A 19,801-nucleotide genomic window follows, 5' to 3' on the forward strand; every position below is an offset into this window, starting at 1 on the left:
TGTCAAACTTGCAAAATATATTCAATTAGATTGAATTTATTCATTGTAAAAAACACATTCAACAGACTCAAAAATATTCAACTGAAATACAGAGAGTATGTTAAAGTTCACATCTTCCTTGGGCAAGAGGAGCTAAGAAGTAACGGTATGTCGCTTAAGACAACTTCTCCTTGGTGTAATGTCGGACAGCAAAGGCCAAACCCAAAATCAAGAGAGGCACGAGGAACTGCAAGATCTTGATCCCGAAATCGGATGTCTTGTTCGCATTGTAAGCAACGTGTTGGGACGGAGGGGGGTAAGTGCGTTTCAAGGGAACTGTTGCCGGGTCTATCTCCCCGATGTAGTACTGGTCCATCATCTCGCGAGCTGCATCGCTGTGCCCAACATCCTCAAAGTCATTGGTTGCGTCTTTACCTGTAATGCGCCAATAACTTCAAGAGCTGATCTTTGGATTTCATGAGAATGATACGTGGCTGTGGAAAGATTAGATTACCTGTAGCTGCTAGTAGAACTTCATCACCTCCAGGATGATCATCCATGAATGGAGTCACATCATAAACCTGCATATCGAATCAGCATTAACTTGAATAATTATGCAACCAAAAACTCAACAATTTATCAGATTTCAGATTACCGTAACAGAGCATAAACAAAATTAAGATTACAAAAGTGATATCACTGTAAACAATCTGCCTCCCCCCCTCTCCCTCTCTCATTCACACACACACACAGAGCCAAACTCAACTTTTCCTTACTAATATATGACAGCTAAAAATACCACAAACAATTAACTAAGGCAAGTATAGTTTGACGTTATGATATGCATATCCAGTATCAAATCTACGTAGTAGTAACAGCACAAATTTCCAGATCATCCAGAAAAAAAATCGAGCACCTCTCACAAAATTTTCACTCCTTCACCAACATGAGTTATATTGAATTAACAAAATCAACAACACAACTTCACATATTATCAGCCTGAGCAAACTAAAAATAGCTCAATTGACCAATTTCTCTACGTAGTTATTCGCAATAGCATCTTTCACCGTATGAAAGGTGAAAACCAAAAGCATCACCCAATTAATCAACGGTCAAAACTTATAAAATTCGGAAAACAGAGTTTCATTGATAAAATTAAGAAGAAATTAATAACGAGAACGAACTTCGGAAATGCATCCAATATTTTTTCCTGAAAAAAACTAAATCGAACCTTTCCACTGATAACGAGCCAACAATCCTTAGTCTTATTATGCTTCACGACTTCCTCAAACAAGTGAACTTTTGCACCGGACGCCATTGTATCCTCACGCAGCTGCAGAAAATCTCACAATAAAAATCGAAATTCTCCACGATCAGCGCACAGCAGACAAGGAAAACCGAAGATCCGAAGCAATTACGCAGTAAAAACGAAGGAATCTCAGAACGAAATCGAAAGAGAGGAGCTTACTCGAGAGAGAAGGTTTGACCAACAGCCAGGATTGACTCTCTCCCACAGCAGCCTGAGAAATGACTGTTTAGTATTGAAATCATCGATGGTGTTTATATCATTATATGGTTGTGAAGAATTTGACAATTGGCCCAAAAGTTTTCGAAAATTCACATTTAGGTTACTCTCTAGAAACTTCGAAGTTGATTCAACTTACGAAATAATTGTCATGGTTTATTAATTTTAAAATATTGATTATGAAAACTGGATTACAGGTGAGTAATTATCTCATATGTGAATAATTATCTGATTTATCTTTTATAAATTTTAGTAATGAATTCGATATTCGATTAACTCTTTCGGTTTCCATTTTATTATAAAAATAATACGTAATAAATTAACTTTTTGAATATTCTTAAAATCTGTGACAAGCGAAATAAGACAATTAAACGTGAATATGAGAGTATTACAAATTTATAATTTTATTAGCCAAACTAATGCCAGTTCTCGTTTGTATCATTAACTAATTGAGTTGATTGGGCCTACTTTTTTTCAAATGGTATTCAATAAATGTAGGCAGAAAATTTGGAAAATTTTTATTTATATTTTATTTTAAGAATTTGGTGTTGGACAATATGAGGATTATAGTAATTGAGATGAATTTCTTCCGCCTAGTCAGGATTATAGTAATTGAGATGAATTTCTTCCTCCTCACTATGCATGCACAACTGTTCGGAACCGCCGGTTCACGGTTCAAGATAAGCATGAATCGGAACCGGCCCGCCAAGGGTCCCGGCGGTTCCGGTTCAAAAAAACTGCGGTTCAAGCGGCAGTTCAAAACCGCCGGTTTTCGGCATGAACCGGCGATTCTGGGCCGGTTCGGCGGTTCGGCAATTTTTTTTTTGCATTAATTTGATTTGTTTATGTATGAAATGTGCGTAAATAAAATTCAAAAAAATACGACGAAAGTTGCAATTTTATTGAAATTACACATTTACAACAATTACAAATCGAAAAAACCTTGAAGACTTAAACAAAAATTTAAATACAAACGAGACTACTAGTCAACAACGAAGCTAATTACAAATGATAAAAAGGCGTAGAAGTTCATATAAAAAAAACTTATAAGTATATATATACTCTTAATCGGCGAAGGAGATCTTTCTACATAACTAAATTAAGGACACTGTTAGCAATTCAACTTTAAATGTTGACTTTAGTCTAACAATCAACAATTATAGTAGAATTGTCAAAAGTTTCCCTGATTTAGCCGTATAGAGAAATCTACTTCATCGACTAGAGTATATACAAATACAATTATTTAATTGTATTTGCATATTTTTAAAGTAGGAACAAAAGGGAAAAAAAGAAATAAAGGAAAAAAGGACTTGAACTCAACTTAAATTTAAAATTTAAGTTGAGTTACCTATGTATCCCCAATGCTCATTTGCATTAGGGAATCAAAGCCCACGTAGTTCTCTTACCTTACTTACCTATTTGGCTTGGCCGACGGCGGTTGACGGTTGGCCTACGATTCATCCCCGGTGAATTCATCTTGTGATCCCTCCTGACAATCATCCCAATCATTTTCTTGTTCTCTGACGTCGGCTTTGGCCCAATCATCAAGTAACATCACGGCTTCCATATTTTTCGCCGAGAGCTTACTTCTTGATTCATCCAACACACGCGAGCCAACACTAAAAGCGGACTCGACGGCGACAGTGGAAGCCGGAACAGAGAAAATCTCCTTGGCCATTGACGCAAGGATGGAAAAATCTTTCTCGTAGGTTCCCCACCAATCGAGGACGTCGATTTGGGCGGGAGGAGTAGGACCTTCATCACCAAATGAAAAGAGTGAATCGAATTATAAATCCAATTCACTTACCATACCTAAGGTCCTTCCGCCGGTGCTGTAGCTGTATAGGTCGGCTAGTTGGGACGCGGCGTCGGGGACATCATAATCGGCTTGAAATGCAAAGCCATAGTTATATTGTGGAGGAGGGGGGTCTTCTGACTTGGTGGGTGTTGTTATACTTGGTTTCATATTCGGTGTAGAGAGCGCGCAAGTTATACTCGAAGGTTTGTTGGACAATGGACCGGTCCGGGAGGGTTATTTGAAAGGTTTCTGAGAGGTCTACTCCAAATTCGTCACTGGTATCGGATTGGATTGCTTGAAGGGGGCCAAAATCAATTGAACTCAAATTGTTATAATAAAACTCCAAAATCCTAGAGGTACCGGCTAATTTCCATTTTGGATCTAATACCTTTGCAATAAAAAACACGGTTGGAATCTCACTGAAATACTTGAGCTATTTTTCAATCATGTAATATAAGACACACATTAGCTCAGGGGAAGAGGAAGAATTTTCATTGCAGTTTTAAAACCAAGGGATATGTACATGCAATGCTCTAAAACACGAACAACAGTGCAGTAATAAACACCCGACAATTCAACAGTGGCATTTTTAAAAATTTTAAACAATTTAAATAAAGCCACACTGTGTTCCCAACAACTATGCGAAAGATATAAATCATGAACGGGACAGGTTCTATAAAAATCACATAAAGCATCTTTATGTGTCAAAGTAGAATTCAGACAATCATATGTCGAATTCCATCTATGAGACACATCCATAGTAAAATTCGTGTACCTGACATTCTTTTGATGGCAATATTTCTTCCATGCTTTGCCAATAGGTGGCTTTTGATGGATTAATCTAACTTCAGTTCTAATAGGAGAAACATGTTTTTGCCTTAATTCAAGCGCATCTTGTACACATAAATTTAAAATATGACAAATGCATCGTTGATGAAAATACTTACCTCCAATTACCGGTGTACAAGCCGCAATCAAATCGCCAATACTTGCGGTGTTGGCAGTTGCATTATCAAAACCGATAGAAAATATCTTGTTTGCATAATTGAAACTCATTTAAAACTTGTATAATCAAAGAAGCAATTTCGGGTGCAGTGTGTGGAGTTTCAAATTCTCTAAAACCTATTAAACGCTTGTTTAAAGTCCAACTATTGTCCACAAAGTGAACTGTAATGCCCATGTATGAATGACGGTTAAAACAATCTGTCCACACATCGGAGCAAATGTTCACTCTGTGGCCCAAGTTGACTAAATAACGTGATAATTTTACCTTTTTCTCCAAACATTGCCGAACGGTAGTCATTCTACCAATTCTCTTGATTGCTACGTTCAAACAACTTTGCATTGTAACCTCAAATTTTTTGTCATCATAAACGTTAAAAGGAAAGTGCTTCATTGCCGCTCATCGAATCATAACATCAGAAAAAAAAATTGATCATATTTAAACAGAGGCGTACCTGACGAACCCGATCCGCCGGGTTGGAAGTTGAGTTGGGTTTGGGTAGAGGTAGTGCCGCATTCTACCGGATGCTTCGTCACCAAATGACGCCGGAGGGTGCCATATCCTCTCTCGCAAATTTGTACACTTTATCGCAATAGTTGCAGTAAGCATGAAACGCCGATGTCTCTTCTTGAGAGGTCGGATCATGAGGACTTGGAATCACCACAGGGACCTTCTTGTAGTGTTTGACAAAAATGTCAGATTTCAAAGCTTTTGCCGTGTTAGTGGGTGGAGGGGAAGGAGGCATCTCCTCATTTCCGCCGGTGCTAGACGGAATACGAGAATGAGATCTATCCTCGTTGGTGTCCGAGTTCGACGATATAGCAACGTCGAACTCGTCAGCTTGTTGGGACCACCTCCCCTACCCCCACCTTGTTGCATTTCATCGAGTAGCATGGCGGTCCTATGATCTTCTTCTATCTACAAATATTATATAAGTTGAAGTTATAACTTATAAGTATGAACGCAAAAAAAAATTATGAACTCAATTTTATGAAATTGTGATATATGAATTGGAAAAATAATTTTTCATTACTTACTTGCATGCGTTCAGCCTGCACTCGGGAAACCTCTTCCATAATTTCTCGACGACTAGGTCGCCTTTATTTTGAGGGACGACTAGTACTTTGATCTTGGGCAATTCCCTTGCCCCGATCACCACGGCCCGATCCACCACGAGAAGAAGACATAGTGATAAATGAAAGTAATATGAGTGGAATATGTATGGAGTATAAATGTATAAGTGATGAATTACGAGCACAACAACAAATATAGTAGTAAGTAGAAACTAGTGAACAACTTGAGCAATTCAACAGAATGAGGAGAGAATAGAGAAATTGAGATTGAGAAGAGAAATTCTTATTAACACAAGAATGGGGTGAGGAAAAATGAAGGGGAAGTGGGGTATTTATAGGAGTAAAATTGGAAGAAAATAAAAATTCAAATTTCAAATTTCAAATTTTCGGCCGAACCGGCGGTTTAGTCCACGGTTTTCCGACACAAAACCGCTGGTTTCTGACCGTTTAGCATGCCTATGAGCCGCAACCTGGCCCTATCCCTGAAAAGTTCCCGGAACCGGCGAAAATCGGTTTGAACCGCCGGTTTTCTTCAGAAACCGCCGATTTTTCTGCTCCCTACTCTGAAACCCTACAAACCTACCCCGGAGTTAGCCGTTTGAACCGTTGAACTGGCGGTTCAAACCGCCGAACCGCCGGTTCACGGTTCATGATTTCGCCGACCCTGAAACGGCCCGTGTGAACCGGCAACCCGCCCGACGGTCCATACCGCCGGTTCCGGTTCATGAACCGGTGGGCCTGAACCGGTGGTTAACCGCCGGGCCGGTTCGGTTTGTGCACGTCTACTCCTCACCACCAAATGATATAACTTCACATAAATGGCGGATCCAGAAACTAAAAGTCGTGGGGTCGGACCGATAATTAAAATATAATACTCCATCCGTTCCATGTTACTCACACTTTTCATTTTAGACAATAAGTTGTAAAGTCTGGATCATTAGATTTTTCAATTTGACGTTATTTGTCATATGTTAACATCAAATATGAAAATCAAATGGTCTAGATTTTAGTTTGTGTAATTTAAAATTGATTATACCTCATAAGTTTGTACTGTATTTAAATTATAATTGAACACAATTTACCTTAATAAAAACCATTTTTAACTAGAAAATGAGAAATGTGAGGGTGTATACGTAAATTGATGTTGTTAACCAATAACTACGTTGAAATTTCAATACGAATAACTTAATCCAACAATTTGAATGGTTAGAAAAACTCATGCAAAATAAAAAAATCAACATGAATTCTTTAAACTATGAATAAAACAAATAAATGCAGATAATTTAACTCACGAATCTAATACTAGCAAAAAAAGTCGAGTTTGTCCCAATTGTGAATGAAATGAAAGTATGAAACCATCTTGATTCCAGCCTCCAAAAATGCTCTACAATTTTAATTTCATTTATTGCGAGGCAATTTCTACATAATTTATGAAGACATTATTTAATGGCGTAAATGTAAGAAATGCTCCACTACTATAATAAGAGACGTGTACAAAGGTGAGCTTACGTTACGTGACATATCAAGATACACAAAAATATATGTAATAAAATGTGTTAGTTACTTAGTTTGCTGAATTCTACTTGTTTTTAGTTTTGCATCGTATCTGAACTCTGGCATCGAACAATCATCGATATTCAATGTTAAAAGACATGTGTTACACATAAAATAAATTTGATATAATGCTTCATATAAAAAAATACTTAAGATCTATCAAAATTACGCTTCACAACTGTTGTATCCATTTAGGACCTGATTGGTTATTATGATTGGGTCGGTTTATAATCTTTATGTGGACTATCGTTTGGTTACTATTGATTATTATACGGTGGCCCGTTTTTATTAGCAAAGCCCGCACTATTCTCCTTGTTCTCAGCAGATAAGTATCACCATTTGTTGGGCCGTTTATTATCTTGCATTAAAGATTGTGTCAGATAAACTCATTTTTGGAACAAAATACCCTTCCTCAGTTCGTCATTTTGAATTCCAACCATCGAAGTCAAACCTTCTACTCACAGCACATTGCAAGTTGGTTGCAGAAGATAAATATGCTCAGTGCCAATCGACTGCATTTCTCCGACGAGCACCGATTCGTGTACAACAAAGTAAGTTCGCATATTTTAATCCCCATTCAGCAAATATGCGAACGTATTTATGGATCTTGGTGGAGTAATTTTTTAGATCTATTTTCTAAAAATTATTTCTTCTGTAGGTCTTTTAATTTACTATTTGACAACTATATAGGATTTCGACTTAGGCTAACCTGATTTCATATGTTTTTTGATAGATCCCCAATTTTATTTTGGTTAATGGATACAAGAACAAATTTGTAGTGTTGCTTACCGTGGTCACAGTGGAAAACGGCGCGAGAATGATGAAAAAAAAGGGGGAAGTCGCGTATTAATGTTTCTGCAATTTTGAAATAAGAAAAAAACCCTAGGGGCATATGAGTCATCTTGTATCTCTTGAACTAAAAAAAAAACAAACATCTGAATAAGCATGGATTAAATATGTATATTTTACAACCAAACAACTGTAAATGGTAAGAATCATGCTTCTGCCGATTATAAACCAAATTGAAGCCGAACCTATTAAAAACCCATCATAATAACTAAACGACTCCTTATAATTTACCAAACAAAAGTAACTTATAAACTGGGTTGAATTGTGTTTTCAATGCTACTAGAAGCAATTTTAGAGATAAAAATATTTTTTTATGGACTAATAGGTCGAGAATTTAAGGCGATGAATGTGTGTATAAATTGAAAATACTAGTATTATTTATGAAGTTTGTATTAATATATGATAATGATATATAAAAGATATGAGAAGATTGCGATCTCTTGATGTGGCCAAAAACAAACCTAACAATTCCTCACATCACTTTCATGATTCCCCTATTTCGATCACAGCCTCACACACTATTTATTGTTCGCACAAACAAAACCAAAATCACATTGTAGTAGTATTTTAAGATTAAATATAATGGACACAACAACTATCTTCGTATTATAATTATTACTTGACAGCACCAATATATACATATAATGATGCCCAAGATGATGTAACAACACTTTTTTATCAGTACTTTAATAAATAAAAAGAATCATAACTTTAAGATGATGTTACAATACTTTTTTAGTACTACTAGTACTTCAATAAATAAAAGAGAATCATAACTGCAAACTGATATCTGATTAATTATGTAATTCTTAAAATTAAAATATAAAGTACTAACTTTTAGTGTACTTAATCGTCCAATAATATTCAAATTTTAAATTAATAAATAAAATCAAGTATAACAACATAATGACATTGTTTTTTAATTAAATGTCATCATTATGCTAAATATATCTAAAACCATGCGATTTTATTATTATTTCATATGTTAATTTCAATCTCAATCATCACAGGATAATTATGAAATATTAAAAGTCTCACTTTATATTTTGGTTTTAGAAATTATGAGATCGAGCAGAAATCAGAAAAAGTTATGATTCAAAAAATAGGAATGGGATAAAAGTGAATAAAGTAGTATAGGAAAACAGAAACAAACCTATAAAAAATATAGTGATCATTATTTTATTTTATTTTTTCATTGTGTATTGTCATTTAATAAAATGATTCATTATTTAAAAATGAAAGAGTATAAAAAAGAGAGATATAAATCATTGTTGAGGCAGCAATGGAGGAGTTGTTGGAAGACAGACGGTCAACCGCCATGTCCACCGGCAACCCCTCCTCTCCCTCCACTCTCCGCTTCCTCGGCTTCACCACCCCACCCGAATCCGACCCGCTCGAGCTCCACGAGAGCGACGTCGTCTGGTCCTTCTCCGTCTCCCCCGCCGCTCCTCCACCGCCGCCGCCGCAACACCACCACCGCCGCCGCCACAATTTTAATCCGGCAACCTCCGGTCTGTCCGTCGCCCTCTCCGACGACCACCGCCACCTCATCCGCCGCAAATCCACCGTGATGCTCGCTCCGGCGGCGAGGCAGGAGGAGATTCCCAATCCTCCGTCGAGGCTTCACCAATCGGCGCCGATGAACGTGCCGCAGTGGCCGAAGGAGCTCCGCCGCAGATGCATAAACACCGATTTCAACGGGATCGACGAGGCGGAGGACGACGGCGCCGCCGATGAGGAGGAGGAAATTGTGCCTCCGCACGTGATCGTGGCGAGGTCGCACGTGACGTTCTCGGTGTTTGAAGGCGCCGGGAGGACGCTCAAGGGGCGCGATCTGCGCCGCGTCCGCAACGCTGTGTTTCAGAAAACAGGTTTTATCGATTGAAATTTGGGGTGAAATTGAACGAAAATAAGCTAAATAAATTATTAGCTGCGATTTTGACGATGAATTTCTGTTGTAATTTGTAATTTATTTATATATTATGAATGCTATGAACATGTTCGTGTTGGGGAAACAATTACAGCCTCTTTTTAGCTAATACAGCTTATTACTGGTGAGAGATTTTTGGATTATTATTTAAATTATCATGATTATGTTATTGAATTTTTGTTTATCTCTGTAATTGTACTGATTTATTGTTTAGATAGATTGTGATTTTGTAGGAGGAGGATCCTTTAACCATTAGTTTGATGTTTAACCACTTAGCCTTCAAATTCATCATTCATATTAGAAAAATCTCTTGTATAGTTAAATACTGGAGTAGTATTGACGGTTTGAGCAGTTTTTGAATGCTCTTGAATGTGTTTTATCCATGGATATTTGTCATGTTTGTGATGGGAAACGCCGGCGCTAAATTCTTGAAAGCAACCTGATGGATGCGTACGAAGTTAGATCTATGGCTGTGGAGATGTTTCATGGTGCGTTTGTCGTTGCAAGAAGAGCTTAGATTCTGCTGGTAAGCTCTCCACCTCTCTTTGAGAAGCATGGTTATTTGAGATTAGTAAATTAAATTTTGACTTTTTTGGTTTTTTTGTTTCCTTGATGAGGCGCGGTATAAGAAGTTTGCTGTGGTTTCTATAGAATAAGATCGCTAACTGACTCCTCATTAGTTTTGGAGATGATTTGGTTTCATATTATAAATGGTATTGTATTGATCATCTGTAGCATATATCTCCACCTATCAAAGAAGGCCGATGCTTCTCATTAAGGAGAAAGTAAATAACACGACTGGCTATGGTATTTGATGATGAGTGAAGGCATCTCATTTCCGTTCAGTTAGCTTATGTTTCAGTGTTATCATTGATCGGATAAAGAAACGCACATTACTATCTCGTCTTATCCTAGTCCTGCTATACATGTTCATCATTTTCCTAGCAGAGCACAAGTTCGTGCCAACTGCCAACTACGGCACGAGTCTGAACTATAAGGTTCAGATCATCACCCTCGATCTCAAAGGTATCTCCAAATTTTCTGTATCATAGAATTTGTCCCCCCTCTTCTGGATTTTTGGATTATAATTGAAATCAGATGGGTGAACTGTGTTTTTTCTGTCAAGAATCGGGTTCTATCGTATGTATTCGTGGCTCCTTGCTTCAAATTTAGAAATCAGTTGAAGTAAAGCTTATTCATGGGGAGAAATAAGAGCTAATGCAACAGATAAAATGTTGTACATAGCATTTATTTGTGGTTGCTATTCTTAGGTATGAAATAAGATGCTTTTCTGTTTTGATATCTTCTAATTTGCCTTTTCCAATCACATCTTAGCCGGTCTTTGTCTCCTTTCCAACATGTATAAGAATATTAGGTTGAAAAAGACATTTATGGATATGCATGAATCTGAGATTCTCAGTGCTACACTTGAGAGGCATCATTGGTGAGTTGATGCCACGAGCGAAAGGACACGATGTTTCATGGTGTCGTGTTCTTGTTGGGTGTTCGGGTCTATGAGATGCTACACCGAGTGAATCGCCCATCATCCATCATCCGTCGATGGATTTTAGACTGAGGTATACTCCACCTAGTGAGAGTGTGTAAATAAAACCAATGCATAGTCATAATAATTTGTTTAAATTATATTCAAATTTCTTATGTACTATACAATACTCGTGTGTTATTAGGATATTTTTTTATGAGCAAAATAGAAGCACTTAACAGTAGCCCGATTTTTGAAATTGAAAGATTCTCTGTCTCTTTGAATTGTTGCTTGCACATGGTTCATGGTTGTGGGTATCTCACCATTGATAGTGTGGTTTCTTAATAGTATCAATTATCAATTTTCCACGTTGCATCTTGGAATATGTATGTTAAATTAATCTTATCCACTCCGTCTCATTCAAAGTAAAACACTTTTTTGGCTTCACTTACCGTCTCATTCAAAGTTCAACACTTTTTTTTACATGCGATTTTATGCAGTGTTGTTTAATGATAGTGTAGACTGTAGAGTGACTTAAAGTAAGAGAATGATATTTCTACTTTTAGAAATACGTCACTTTGAGCCGAATAACTCAAATTGAAAATATATCGCTTTGAGGGAAACAAAAGCAGATAACTAAAAAGAATTTCATATTCTAAAATTTTCTTTTTATTACACTCACTCTCATTTTGGAACTACAAAACTATCACCTAACAATCCTAAAAAAGTCATGATGTTGTCCCAGGAAAGAAACTCATACAAATTGGTGGATTAATCTTTGCCAAAGCAAGAATACAAGAAGGCAAAATCCACAACCCATCACCACAAATCAAACCTGATGCAACTGCAGGAACCATCAATCCAGCCTCCTTCCTATCTATTCTATTCCAAACATACACCCCCAAGCTCCCTATACACATGTCGATGGCGAATGATGCCCCGACCAGGAACGGCACCGCCATGGCCATCGGGAGAGGCACGAATCTCCCGAGCCGCGCAGGTGCCGCGTCCCTCACCAGGTTCGCCAACACGGCGAACCCAAAAAACCCGTAGCATAGCCGCAGGCAATGGCGAGGCAAAGAGGAGAAGCCCTCCACGCCAAGAATCGCCATGTTTCGATATATGAGCGCGTAGGGCGCCTTGTAGGTGCTATCAGGGCTCCCGACATCGAACGCCTTGTAGAAGAGGAAGAACGTGAGTGGCGCGACAACGCACCCGATGGCCGTCCCGACCGCCTGGCTAAGGAGCATCGCGCGCGGGGAGGTTAGCGTTAAATGCCCGGTTTTCATGTCTTGCATTAGGTCCGACGATATGGAGACCATCGACTTCACTAAACCGCACCCGATCAGCCCGGCAACGACGCCATTCTCCTCCCCGCCAAGAGCCGCGAGGACAAACAGGGCGACCTTGCCGTAATTAAACGACATGTTCATGTCCGTTAGGCCGGTCCCGTAGGCGTTGCAGAAGCTCAGAGACGGCGCGAAGACGTACACGACGGCTATGTGGTACCACTTGAGCTGAGGGAACATGATTGGGATTATTATGACCGAGATGACCGAGAAAAAAATGTAGCCGGAACAGGACACCCAGTGCGGAATGCTCTCCCTCTTGAATACCTCGTTTCTCCGAACATCGGCCGCGGATTGGTCCTTGTTGTCCGACTCTGTCATCACGGTCCGCATGCTACGGAACGTGAAGAACAGCGTCTTAACGAAGTTGTAGAGGCCATCACCAAGAATTAGAGAGATTGAAATGAAAACCTGTGAAATACGATAAGAACACACATTTTAGGCCGTCTTAGGTCAGATAACTCATAAATAAAACTATAAAAGAGTTATCTACCTTAGCAAACGGAAAAATAACAAGTTAGTACATAGATGCATACTTTGTAACCATTGAGACTCTTCATGCTACTTTCTTTGATGTCTTTGGGGAACCAATCCCCCTTGCGCCGGCCTATCAACGGCCACATTATGCCCCACGATAGGACAGCTCCGAGAAGCAATGACACGTTCACTAGGTACGAACAGATCATTCCGGCCCCAACATAGGTCATGCTGAAGTCGAAGAAAAATCTGTCGAAATCTCAACATTTCAAACTAGCTTCCAAACATAAACTCATGAGACCGAAAAAGGTGTAGTTTGTACCGTACGTTTGCTTCCACGCTCTCAACCCGAACGTCGGGAAGTTGGCAAATCCGCAGTGCTCGCCACCCGAGTAGAACCACTGGAAGAAACTCCACACGAAACTGAACGAGGAGAACTTCACGAAGCCACGAACCTGTTTCCTGAGTGAAATCGAAAGCCATTTATCTAAAACGCACACACACACACGGGTCGTAGTCTATGGCAAGAAAAGAGGAGAGAAGGCCTACTTGGCCATCTTGTCTCCTTTGGGAGTGTGGAATCCATTGATGAGAAGAGCAGTTGCAGTTCCACTGGGGTAGGGCAATTTGTAGTCTATGATCATCATCTGTCACAACATCAAAATGCCAAAATATTTAGAGGATCATTATTTTTTCTTCCAATGTTAATAAAATCAGCATACCTTTCTCAGAGGAACCAATGCTAATAGCCCAACAAAGCTAACCACAAACAAGAATCCCATCATCCAATCAAGCTCGGGTTCTTTCAAATTCGTAGGCGAATTCCCCTCTGTGTCGACTCCCGCTTGCTCGTATATCTTCCTACTTAATGACAACAGGAAGGATGCACAGCCACCTAATGCCAAAAAAAGCATAGTATATGAATTAAACACAAAATCAAATGTTCAAAAGAAAAAAAAAAGGCATTGTTCCAAGATGCTGCAAACCTCCGTAAGAGAGGCCATAGCAAGCGACTGCACACGTCTGGATCACCGTGTTCTCCTGCCTAGTGAACGGTGTTGTAGTGAAATTGGATTTCTCGAGAAGTTTAGTCCACGTTCGGATGAAGACGAACGCAAGCAGAGCAGCTGAGACGTTGAGGTTTGGCACTATCCCGATTGAGAGATTGAGTTTCATCAACACGACACTGTAAATTGTTCCGATGAATAAACCAGCAATCATTCCTCGAATAGTGATCTGTTTTTTCCACGGCGGAATCCTCTTCATGTCATCCGGCAGCTCATCATTCTCATCCAAACTCAGAGTCTCAATCTCTGTGTTTTCACCTTTTTCACCATTCTCCATTTTTCACTTTTCAACCAAAATCACAATCATAAACCGAAATAAGTTGAGTTTTTGTTTAACAACAAATGGCAATCAACATTGAATGAAAGATATATAGAAAAAAACTGGTTTTGCAAGAAAAAGACTGGTTTTTTACTTTTATCATAATCAAGAACTCAAGAATTCAACATGAATAAATGCAATAATGATCATTAATAGGTTCTGCAAGAAAATGACTGGTTTTTTTTCCTTCTATCATAATCAAGAACTCAAAAATTCAACATGAATAAATTTTAAAAAATGATCATTTGCATGTAAAATTGGTTTTGCAAGAAAAAGACTGCTTTTTTTTCTTCTATAATAATAATAATCAAGAACTCAAGAATTCAAAATGAATATATACAAAAATGATCATTTGCATGTAAAAATTGGTTTTGCAAGAAAAAGACTGCTTTTTTTCTTCTACTATAATCAAGAATTCAATGTTATAAATACAAAATTGATCATTTTCATGTAAAAATTGTACAAATTGCCAGAAACCAACCTGAATTTGAAGCTTTCAAGTAGTACAAATGTAGTACAAATTCAGTAGAAATAGTATATTAGATAGACTTAGCTCTAAATAAAGAGAATTGAGTTTGATGGATTCGATATTTAAGGATTATGTTGTAATAATGACATAAAAAATGATGGTATTCTAAGAGTTTTTGAGGCTCCAAATAGTGAAAAAATTGGTTATGAGAACATGCATAACGATTTCTGTTCAAATACATATTGATTTCAGTGCGAAATTGTCGGTTATATATATGGAGCGTGCAAAACGTTTTCTTACCCCTTGTAAGCACGAGCTAAATGTGCCTGTTGTTGACGTGGAAATGCCACGTGAATGAAGAAATTTAATTTAATTATAGATTATAAATGTCCTTCATTCATTAATGTCGTCATGAATTTATTGTTGAAGTTTGAATTAATTGAAATTATAATCCAATTTTTATGGCTACGGTCGATATGAGAGCAATACTTTGGAAATTGACTAAAAATTTTCATTTATTTGAGATTGAAATGGGTCATGAAATCATTATTTATTTAAAATTTTAGGTAGATAAATAACACAAATAAATCCTGACTGAAATTTGATAAAAGAAAACTTCAAACCTTTTTGAGATTAACAGCACAATACAATGATGTGATTGTGATGCCGAAATAATTAAAATCGTCCCACTACTTGAGTCGAATTCCATTTCGATCCTGTTCATAACACATGAACCAAATGTTCAAAGGAAAAGGAAGACATGTCAATCAAAACCAAATCATTGTTCAAGAAAGAGCAAAATATATGGAACCAAAACCAAATCAGTGTTAAACAAACAAATGAGCAAAGCATGACACAAAACCAAGCCAAATGTGCACAAGGCATTCTTCGAAGATGTATTTAACATAGCAACAAATGTCGATTAACATAAGAAAATGATTTTGCAATTAAGGTCTAGTTTCTTATCATCGTAATCAACACAATCAAGAACCGAAAGAAATCAATATAAATAGAAAAAAAAATGATCATTTATTTGCATGTATAAGTTTTACAAAAAAAATCTTACTAGTATAGATGAGGAACAAGATGATTTTATTCTCACAAAATTTAGGAATTTGAAATTCCAATGAGATTATTTTGCCCACATCATAATGTTGGTTTTGGTTGTGGGTTTGGCCAAATTTATTGATTTCAGTAGATATTTTCTTTACTTTTCTTTTCTTATTTCTCGATTATTACAAGTATCCATATACCAGACAACGTGCCAAACCGCTGTCATAATCTAAATAGATTGCGTTAGGTATTTTGTAACACAAAATAATTTACTACTAAAGAACTTACAAAAATTACAAGTAGAGATAAAGTAGTATTCTAGTATACAATTTCTTTCCAATGAAACCAATTCTCTCTTATTCAAACTTATATTTCAAAACTAAAACTAGAAGACCTTCTTGATAAGTGGAATCAACTGATCAACCTCAGTTCATGTGCTGCATCCTCCCACTCTCCGCGCCGGCATACGGATCAATCGTGACGTTTATGACAGCTGGCTTCCTTGCTGAGAAGGATTCAGCAAGCGCAGATTTCAGCTCATCGGGAGTTCCAGCGAGATAGCCCTTTCCCCCGAATGCTTCGATGAGGATGTGGTATGCTGCACCAGGAACAAAAGACGTTGGAGCAGGATCATCCTTGAAAGGCCCTGTTATCTCCTCTGGGTTTCTCCGGTCACCGCCATAAACTCCACCATTGTTGAAGACGATTACCACCACGGGCAGTTGATATCTAACAAGTGTCTGTCAAGGCCAAATAAAATCGTACACTGCATTAGTACTCGAGAAAAATTGCAGGTTCAGACTATTGGAGCCAAAATGATAACCGGATAGGCGAATAGCCATGCTATCACACACAACGGACAACTTTCACGTTTCCACAAAACATAAACAGTCACATAAATTCGAGAAGTGTATGTAAATGTGTCTGGAAATTTCTCCGTGGGAGCTAAAAGCATCCTTATGTCAAATTTCATGGCTAGAATCCTGATGAAAAGATTTGATCGTTTGAGCTATACTACATCTAGCTAGCAAATTCAATTCTCGTACACGCCCGGATCTTATGTGTTAACAGTTTTCCTCTGCTAGAGTGCAATGAGCAGTTATGAACAACTTAAAATCACTTCATATTGCACGATTCTCGTCCTTCGTGTAATTGCAGAAACATCAAAGAAGGAACGAAAGAAAAAGCATCTTGCTAATTGTTTCTAAGATTCAAACTTGAAGAAATTACTAGGAAATTGGTGGCAAGAACGAGACTTAGAGAACATGGCATACACGATATACGCGACTAATATCCATCGACACCCCAATTCGCAACATAGAATCATAAACATAGGAGCAATATGTTTCACAAATTTATGCATTCAGTTCAGTCTAAACTCAAAGAAGATTAAGATCATGCTGAATTTGCAATTCAACAAAGGCAACAAAAGCTATAAGCAATTCAAGACTATAACAAGTTAAGCATATGAAGAGTAAAATGCACCCAACTAGTTCACTAAATATATATGTTCTTCAATTCTCAAACATAAGTCACATCTACACATTACCTCAAATCACATCAAGAAATTTGAAGCTGAATTAAACACTAATTGAAATGAAAATAAAATGTACCTCAACTTCCATAGCACTGAATCCGAATCCAGAGTCCCCTTCAACAGCCACCACTAAGCGATCAGGCGAAGCCACAGCAGCAGCAATGCAATACCCAAGGCCGACGCCCATAGTCCCCCACGTCCCAGCATCCAACCTCGTCCTCGGCTCTGTCTGCACGAGCACGGATCGCCCTACATCCATAGTATTAGCCCCTTCCGAGACCACCACAGGCGCGGGACTCCCCACCCCCAAAATCGCATCCCTGATGATCTTCATCGGCGTCAAGAAATTGAATGGCACCACAACCTTCGACAACTGCACCTCCATCTTCGCCACATTGTCGTTAGCCTTGCTCCTCACAGCCTCAATCCATGGATGATTCTTCCCCAAACAGAAGGGATCATCCTTGATTTGCTTATGAATCAATCCCAAAACTTCTTTAGCATCTCCCAAAATCCCTAAAAACGGCTTCCTCAGCTCAATCTCCTCCTCACACACGTCGACGATGATGAATTTCACGTCTTTCGACCATTTAGGCGGCTGGCCGAAGTGCAGCAGCCAGTTGAGACGCGCGCCAACGACCAACGCCACGTCGCATTTCCCGATCGCGAGTGATCTGGCGGCCGTGGCCGCCAGCTCGTGCTTATCGGAAATCAGCCCCTTCCCCATCGGAGTCGGTAGAAATGGAATTCCGGTGCTCTCCACCACCTTCGTCAGCTCAATTTCGGATTTCGCGTAAGCCGCCCCCTTTCCAAACACGATCAAAGGCCTCTGCGCTGACCTAAGCAGCTCCACCGCCTTCTCAATTTTCGAATTGTCGAATCTAGGGTTTTCGATTAGAGATTTATCTCGAGAATTTAGGGCTTCTGCGATCAATCGCTCCGCCTCGGACTCATCAACACTCTGATGAAGCACATCGGTGGGGAGGTCCAGATACGTGCCCCCGGGGCGGCCGGAGACGGCCCAATCGACGGCGCTGAAGACGGATTTGGGGATTTCGGTGATATCGGTGGCCTTAGCGGAGAATTTGGCGAATGGTTTAACGGCGGCGATTTGATCGAGCTCCTGGAAATCGCCGCGGCCGGCGAGGCTCTGATCGGAGGAGCCGGAGATGAGGATCATCGGCCAGGCGTTGGCGGAGGCGTTGGAGAGGCCGGCGAGGCCGTGGACGCAACCGGGGCCGGAGACGGTGAGGAGGACGCCGGGGCGGCCGGTGAGGTAGCCGTAGGCGGAGGCGGCGTAGCCCGCGGACTGCTCGTTGTGGAAGGCGATGAAGCGGACGCCGAGGGCGACGGCGCGGTTGGCGAGGGAGGTGACGGGGATTCCGACGACTCCGAACATCCTGTCGATGCCGGCGCGTGACAGGCACATCGACACCAGCGCGTTGCCGTCGATCATCTTTTTGATGTCAGCTTCCGCCTTTAGAGTGAGAATTTGGGATGAAGTGAAATACTACTACGAATTTAAAAATAATTGTATATACAGCAAGATTCAATTTTGATTCTTGCACATCATGGCAAATGAAAAATTGGTCACGTTTTTGGATGATATTTTGGTACGTTGATCTCTACCACTTCCCGCGACTGATTTCATCAAATATTTTGAAGAATTTGGAGAAGATTTTCGAATTCAATGTTAATTTCATTTGTCTAAAATATCTTTAGTACAAGGCATATTGGCATCTAATATCACCACACTTTTAAAAAGTTAAGTTTTTCCCACGAATTTTAAAATTGACAAATAATATCACGACCTTATCCCGAGTTTATTTTTTCTACGAATGAAAAAATTCATGTTTATTTTAATAGATTGAAGAACAATTTTGGAGGGTCTGATTCAAGAAAAACTATCTTCAAAGATTTAAAAACTTAAAGCTCTCAAAATTGTTGTCGATAAATTACGGAAAAAAATCCGTATCATAATATTATTTGTGAGAATTTTTTCATTCGTGGAAAAAAAAACAAAGTATGGGTAAAGTTCGTGATATTATTTATCAATTTTAAAGTTTATGGGAAAAACTCATTTTTTTAAAAATTTCATAATATTAGATGTCAATATCCCTTAGTAGAATGGGGTATGAGAAAATGCTGACTTAAAATGGACTAATATCCCTTAAAAAATAATGTACTAATAAAAAGTGTAAATTACATAATTCAAGTCCATGAATCAAAATTATCAAATCATTATTCCATTATGTCCAATTTTTTATCGGGTCGAATTTAAAAAATTATTATTTTATTTTTTAAAAGAAAATGATAAAAAAAATTAATAGAATATA

At 38.7% G+C, this 19,801-nt stretch overlaps 4 protein-coding genes across 5 annotated transcripts; 1 reads left to right on the forward strand and 3 right to left on the reverse strand.

Annotated features, from left to right (window-relative positions):
• LOC121779559 (cytochrome b5-like) lies at window positions 1-1,565 on the reverse strand. 2 transcript variants are annotated; one of them, XM_042176905.1, is made up of 4 exons: window positions 1,448-1,565; window positions 1,211-1,312; window positions 494-560; window positions 1-414 (listed from the first exon to the last, which is right to left on the reverse strand). In XM_042176905.1, the coding sequence occupies exons 2-4, from the start codon at window positions 1,295-1,297 to the stop codon at window positions 155-157; spliced, it is 414 nt and encodes a 137-aa protein (XP_042032839.1). In that variant the 5' UTR covers window positions 1,298-1,312; window positions 1,448-1,565; the 3' UTR covers window positions 1-154. The 2 variants fall into 2 exon arrangements, with proteins under 2 accessions (XP_042032839.1, XP_042032840.1); XM_042176906.1 differs by having other exon boundaries at window positions 1,211-1,323; window positions 1,448-1,505.
• Window positions 1,566-7,335: 5,770 nt separating this feature from the next.
• On the forward strand, window positions 7,336-9,799 carry LOC121779558. The gene is made up of 2 exons (XM_042176904.1): window positions 7,336-7,483; window positions 7,666-9,799. The coding sequence occupies exon 2, from the start codon at window positions 9,064-9,066 to the stop codon at window positions 9,664-9,666; it is 603 nt and encodes a 200-aa protein (XP_042032838.1). The 5' UTR covers window positions 7,336-7,483; window positions 7,666-9,063; the 3' UTR covers window positions 9,667-9,799.
• Window positions 9,800-11,877: 2,078 nt separating this feature from the next.
• On the reverse strand, window positions 11,878-14,955 carry LOC121779560 (metal-nicotianamine transporter YSL3-like). Its single transcript, XM_042176907.1, has 7 exons — window positions 14,888-14,955; window positions 14,007-14,370; window positions 13,743-13,915; window positions 13,570-13,667; window positions 13,348-13,482; window positions 13,080-13,269; window positions 11,878-12,954 (listed from the first exon to the last, which is right to left on the reverse strand). Exons 2-7 carry the CDS (start codon window positions 14,362-14,364, stop codon window positions 11,923-11,925), a joined length of 1,986 nt encoding a protein of 661 aa, XP_042032841.1. The 5' UTR covers window positions 14,365-14,370; window positions 14,888-14,955; the 3' UTR covers window positions 11,878-11,922.
• Window positions 14,956-16,183: 1,228 nt separating this feature from the next.
• On the reverse strand, window positions 16,184-19,118 carry LOC121779556 (2-hydroxyacyl-CoA lyase-like). The gene is made up of 2 exons (XM_042176901.1): window positions 17,542-19,118; window positions 16,184-16,668 (listed from the first exon to the last, which is right to left on the reverse strand). The coding sequence occupies exons 1-2, from the start codon at window positions 18,919-18,921 to the stop codon at window positions 16,354-16,356; spliced, it is 1,695 nt and encodes a 564-aa protein (XP_042032835.1). The 5' UTR covers window positions 18,922-19,118; the 3' UTR covers window positions 16,184-16,353.
• Window positions 19,119-19,801: the final 683 nt, after the last annotated feature.

The sequence above is a fragment of the Salvia splendens genome, chromosome 19 (assembly GCF_004379255.2).
Source record: "Salvia splendens isolate huo1 chromosome 19, SspV2, whole genome shotgun sequence".
Taxonomy (NCBI): domain Eukaryota; kingdom Viridiplantae; phylum Streptophyta; class Magnoliopsida; order Lamiales; family Lamiaceae; genus Salvia; species Salvia splendens.

Bases quoted from the DNA above. Each gene is read 5' to 3' on its own strand.
- LOC121779559 (XM_042176905.1), bottom strand. From the start codon at position 1,297: ATGGCGTCCGGTGCAAAAGTTCACTTGTTTGAGGAAGTCGTGAAGCAT. The intron at 561-1,210 runs GTTCGATTTAGT...TTCGATATGCAG, and splicing joins GGCTCGTTATCAGTGGAAAG to GTTTATGATGTGACTCCATT. The intron at 415-493 runs GTAATCTAATCT...GGCGCATTACAG, and splicing joins AGTTCTACTAGCAGCTACAG to GTAAAGACGCAACCAATGAC.
- LOC121779558 (XM_042176904.1), top strand. From the start codon at position 9,064: ATGGAGGAGTTGTTGGAAGACAGACGGTCAACCGCCATGTCCACCGGC.
- LOC121779560 (XM_042176907.1), bottom strand. From the start codon at position 14,364: ATGGAGAATGGTGAAAAAGGTGAAAACACAGAGATTGAGACTCTGAGT. The intron at 13,668-13,742 runs GTATGCTGATTT...ATGTTGTGACAG, and splicing joins CATTGGTTCCTCTGAGAAAG to ATGATGATCATAGACTACAA. The intron at 13,483-13,569 runs GTAGGCCTTCTC...GATTTCACTCAG, and splicing joins AAAGGAGACAAGATGGCCAA to GAAACAGGTTCGTGGCTTCG.
- LOC121779556 (XM_042176901.1), bottom strand. From the start codon at position 18,921: ATGATCGACGGCAACGCGCTGGTGTCGATGTGCCTGTCACGCGCCGGC. The intron at 16,669-17,541 runs GTACATTTTATT...TGGCCTTGACAG, and splicing joins TCAGTGCTATGGAAGTTGAG to ACACTTGTTAGATATCAACT.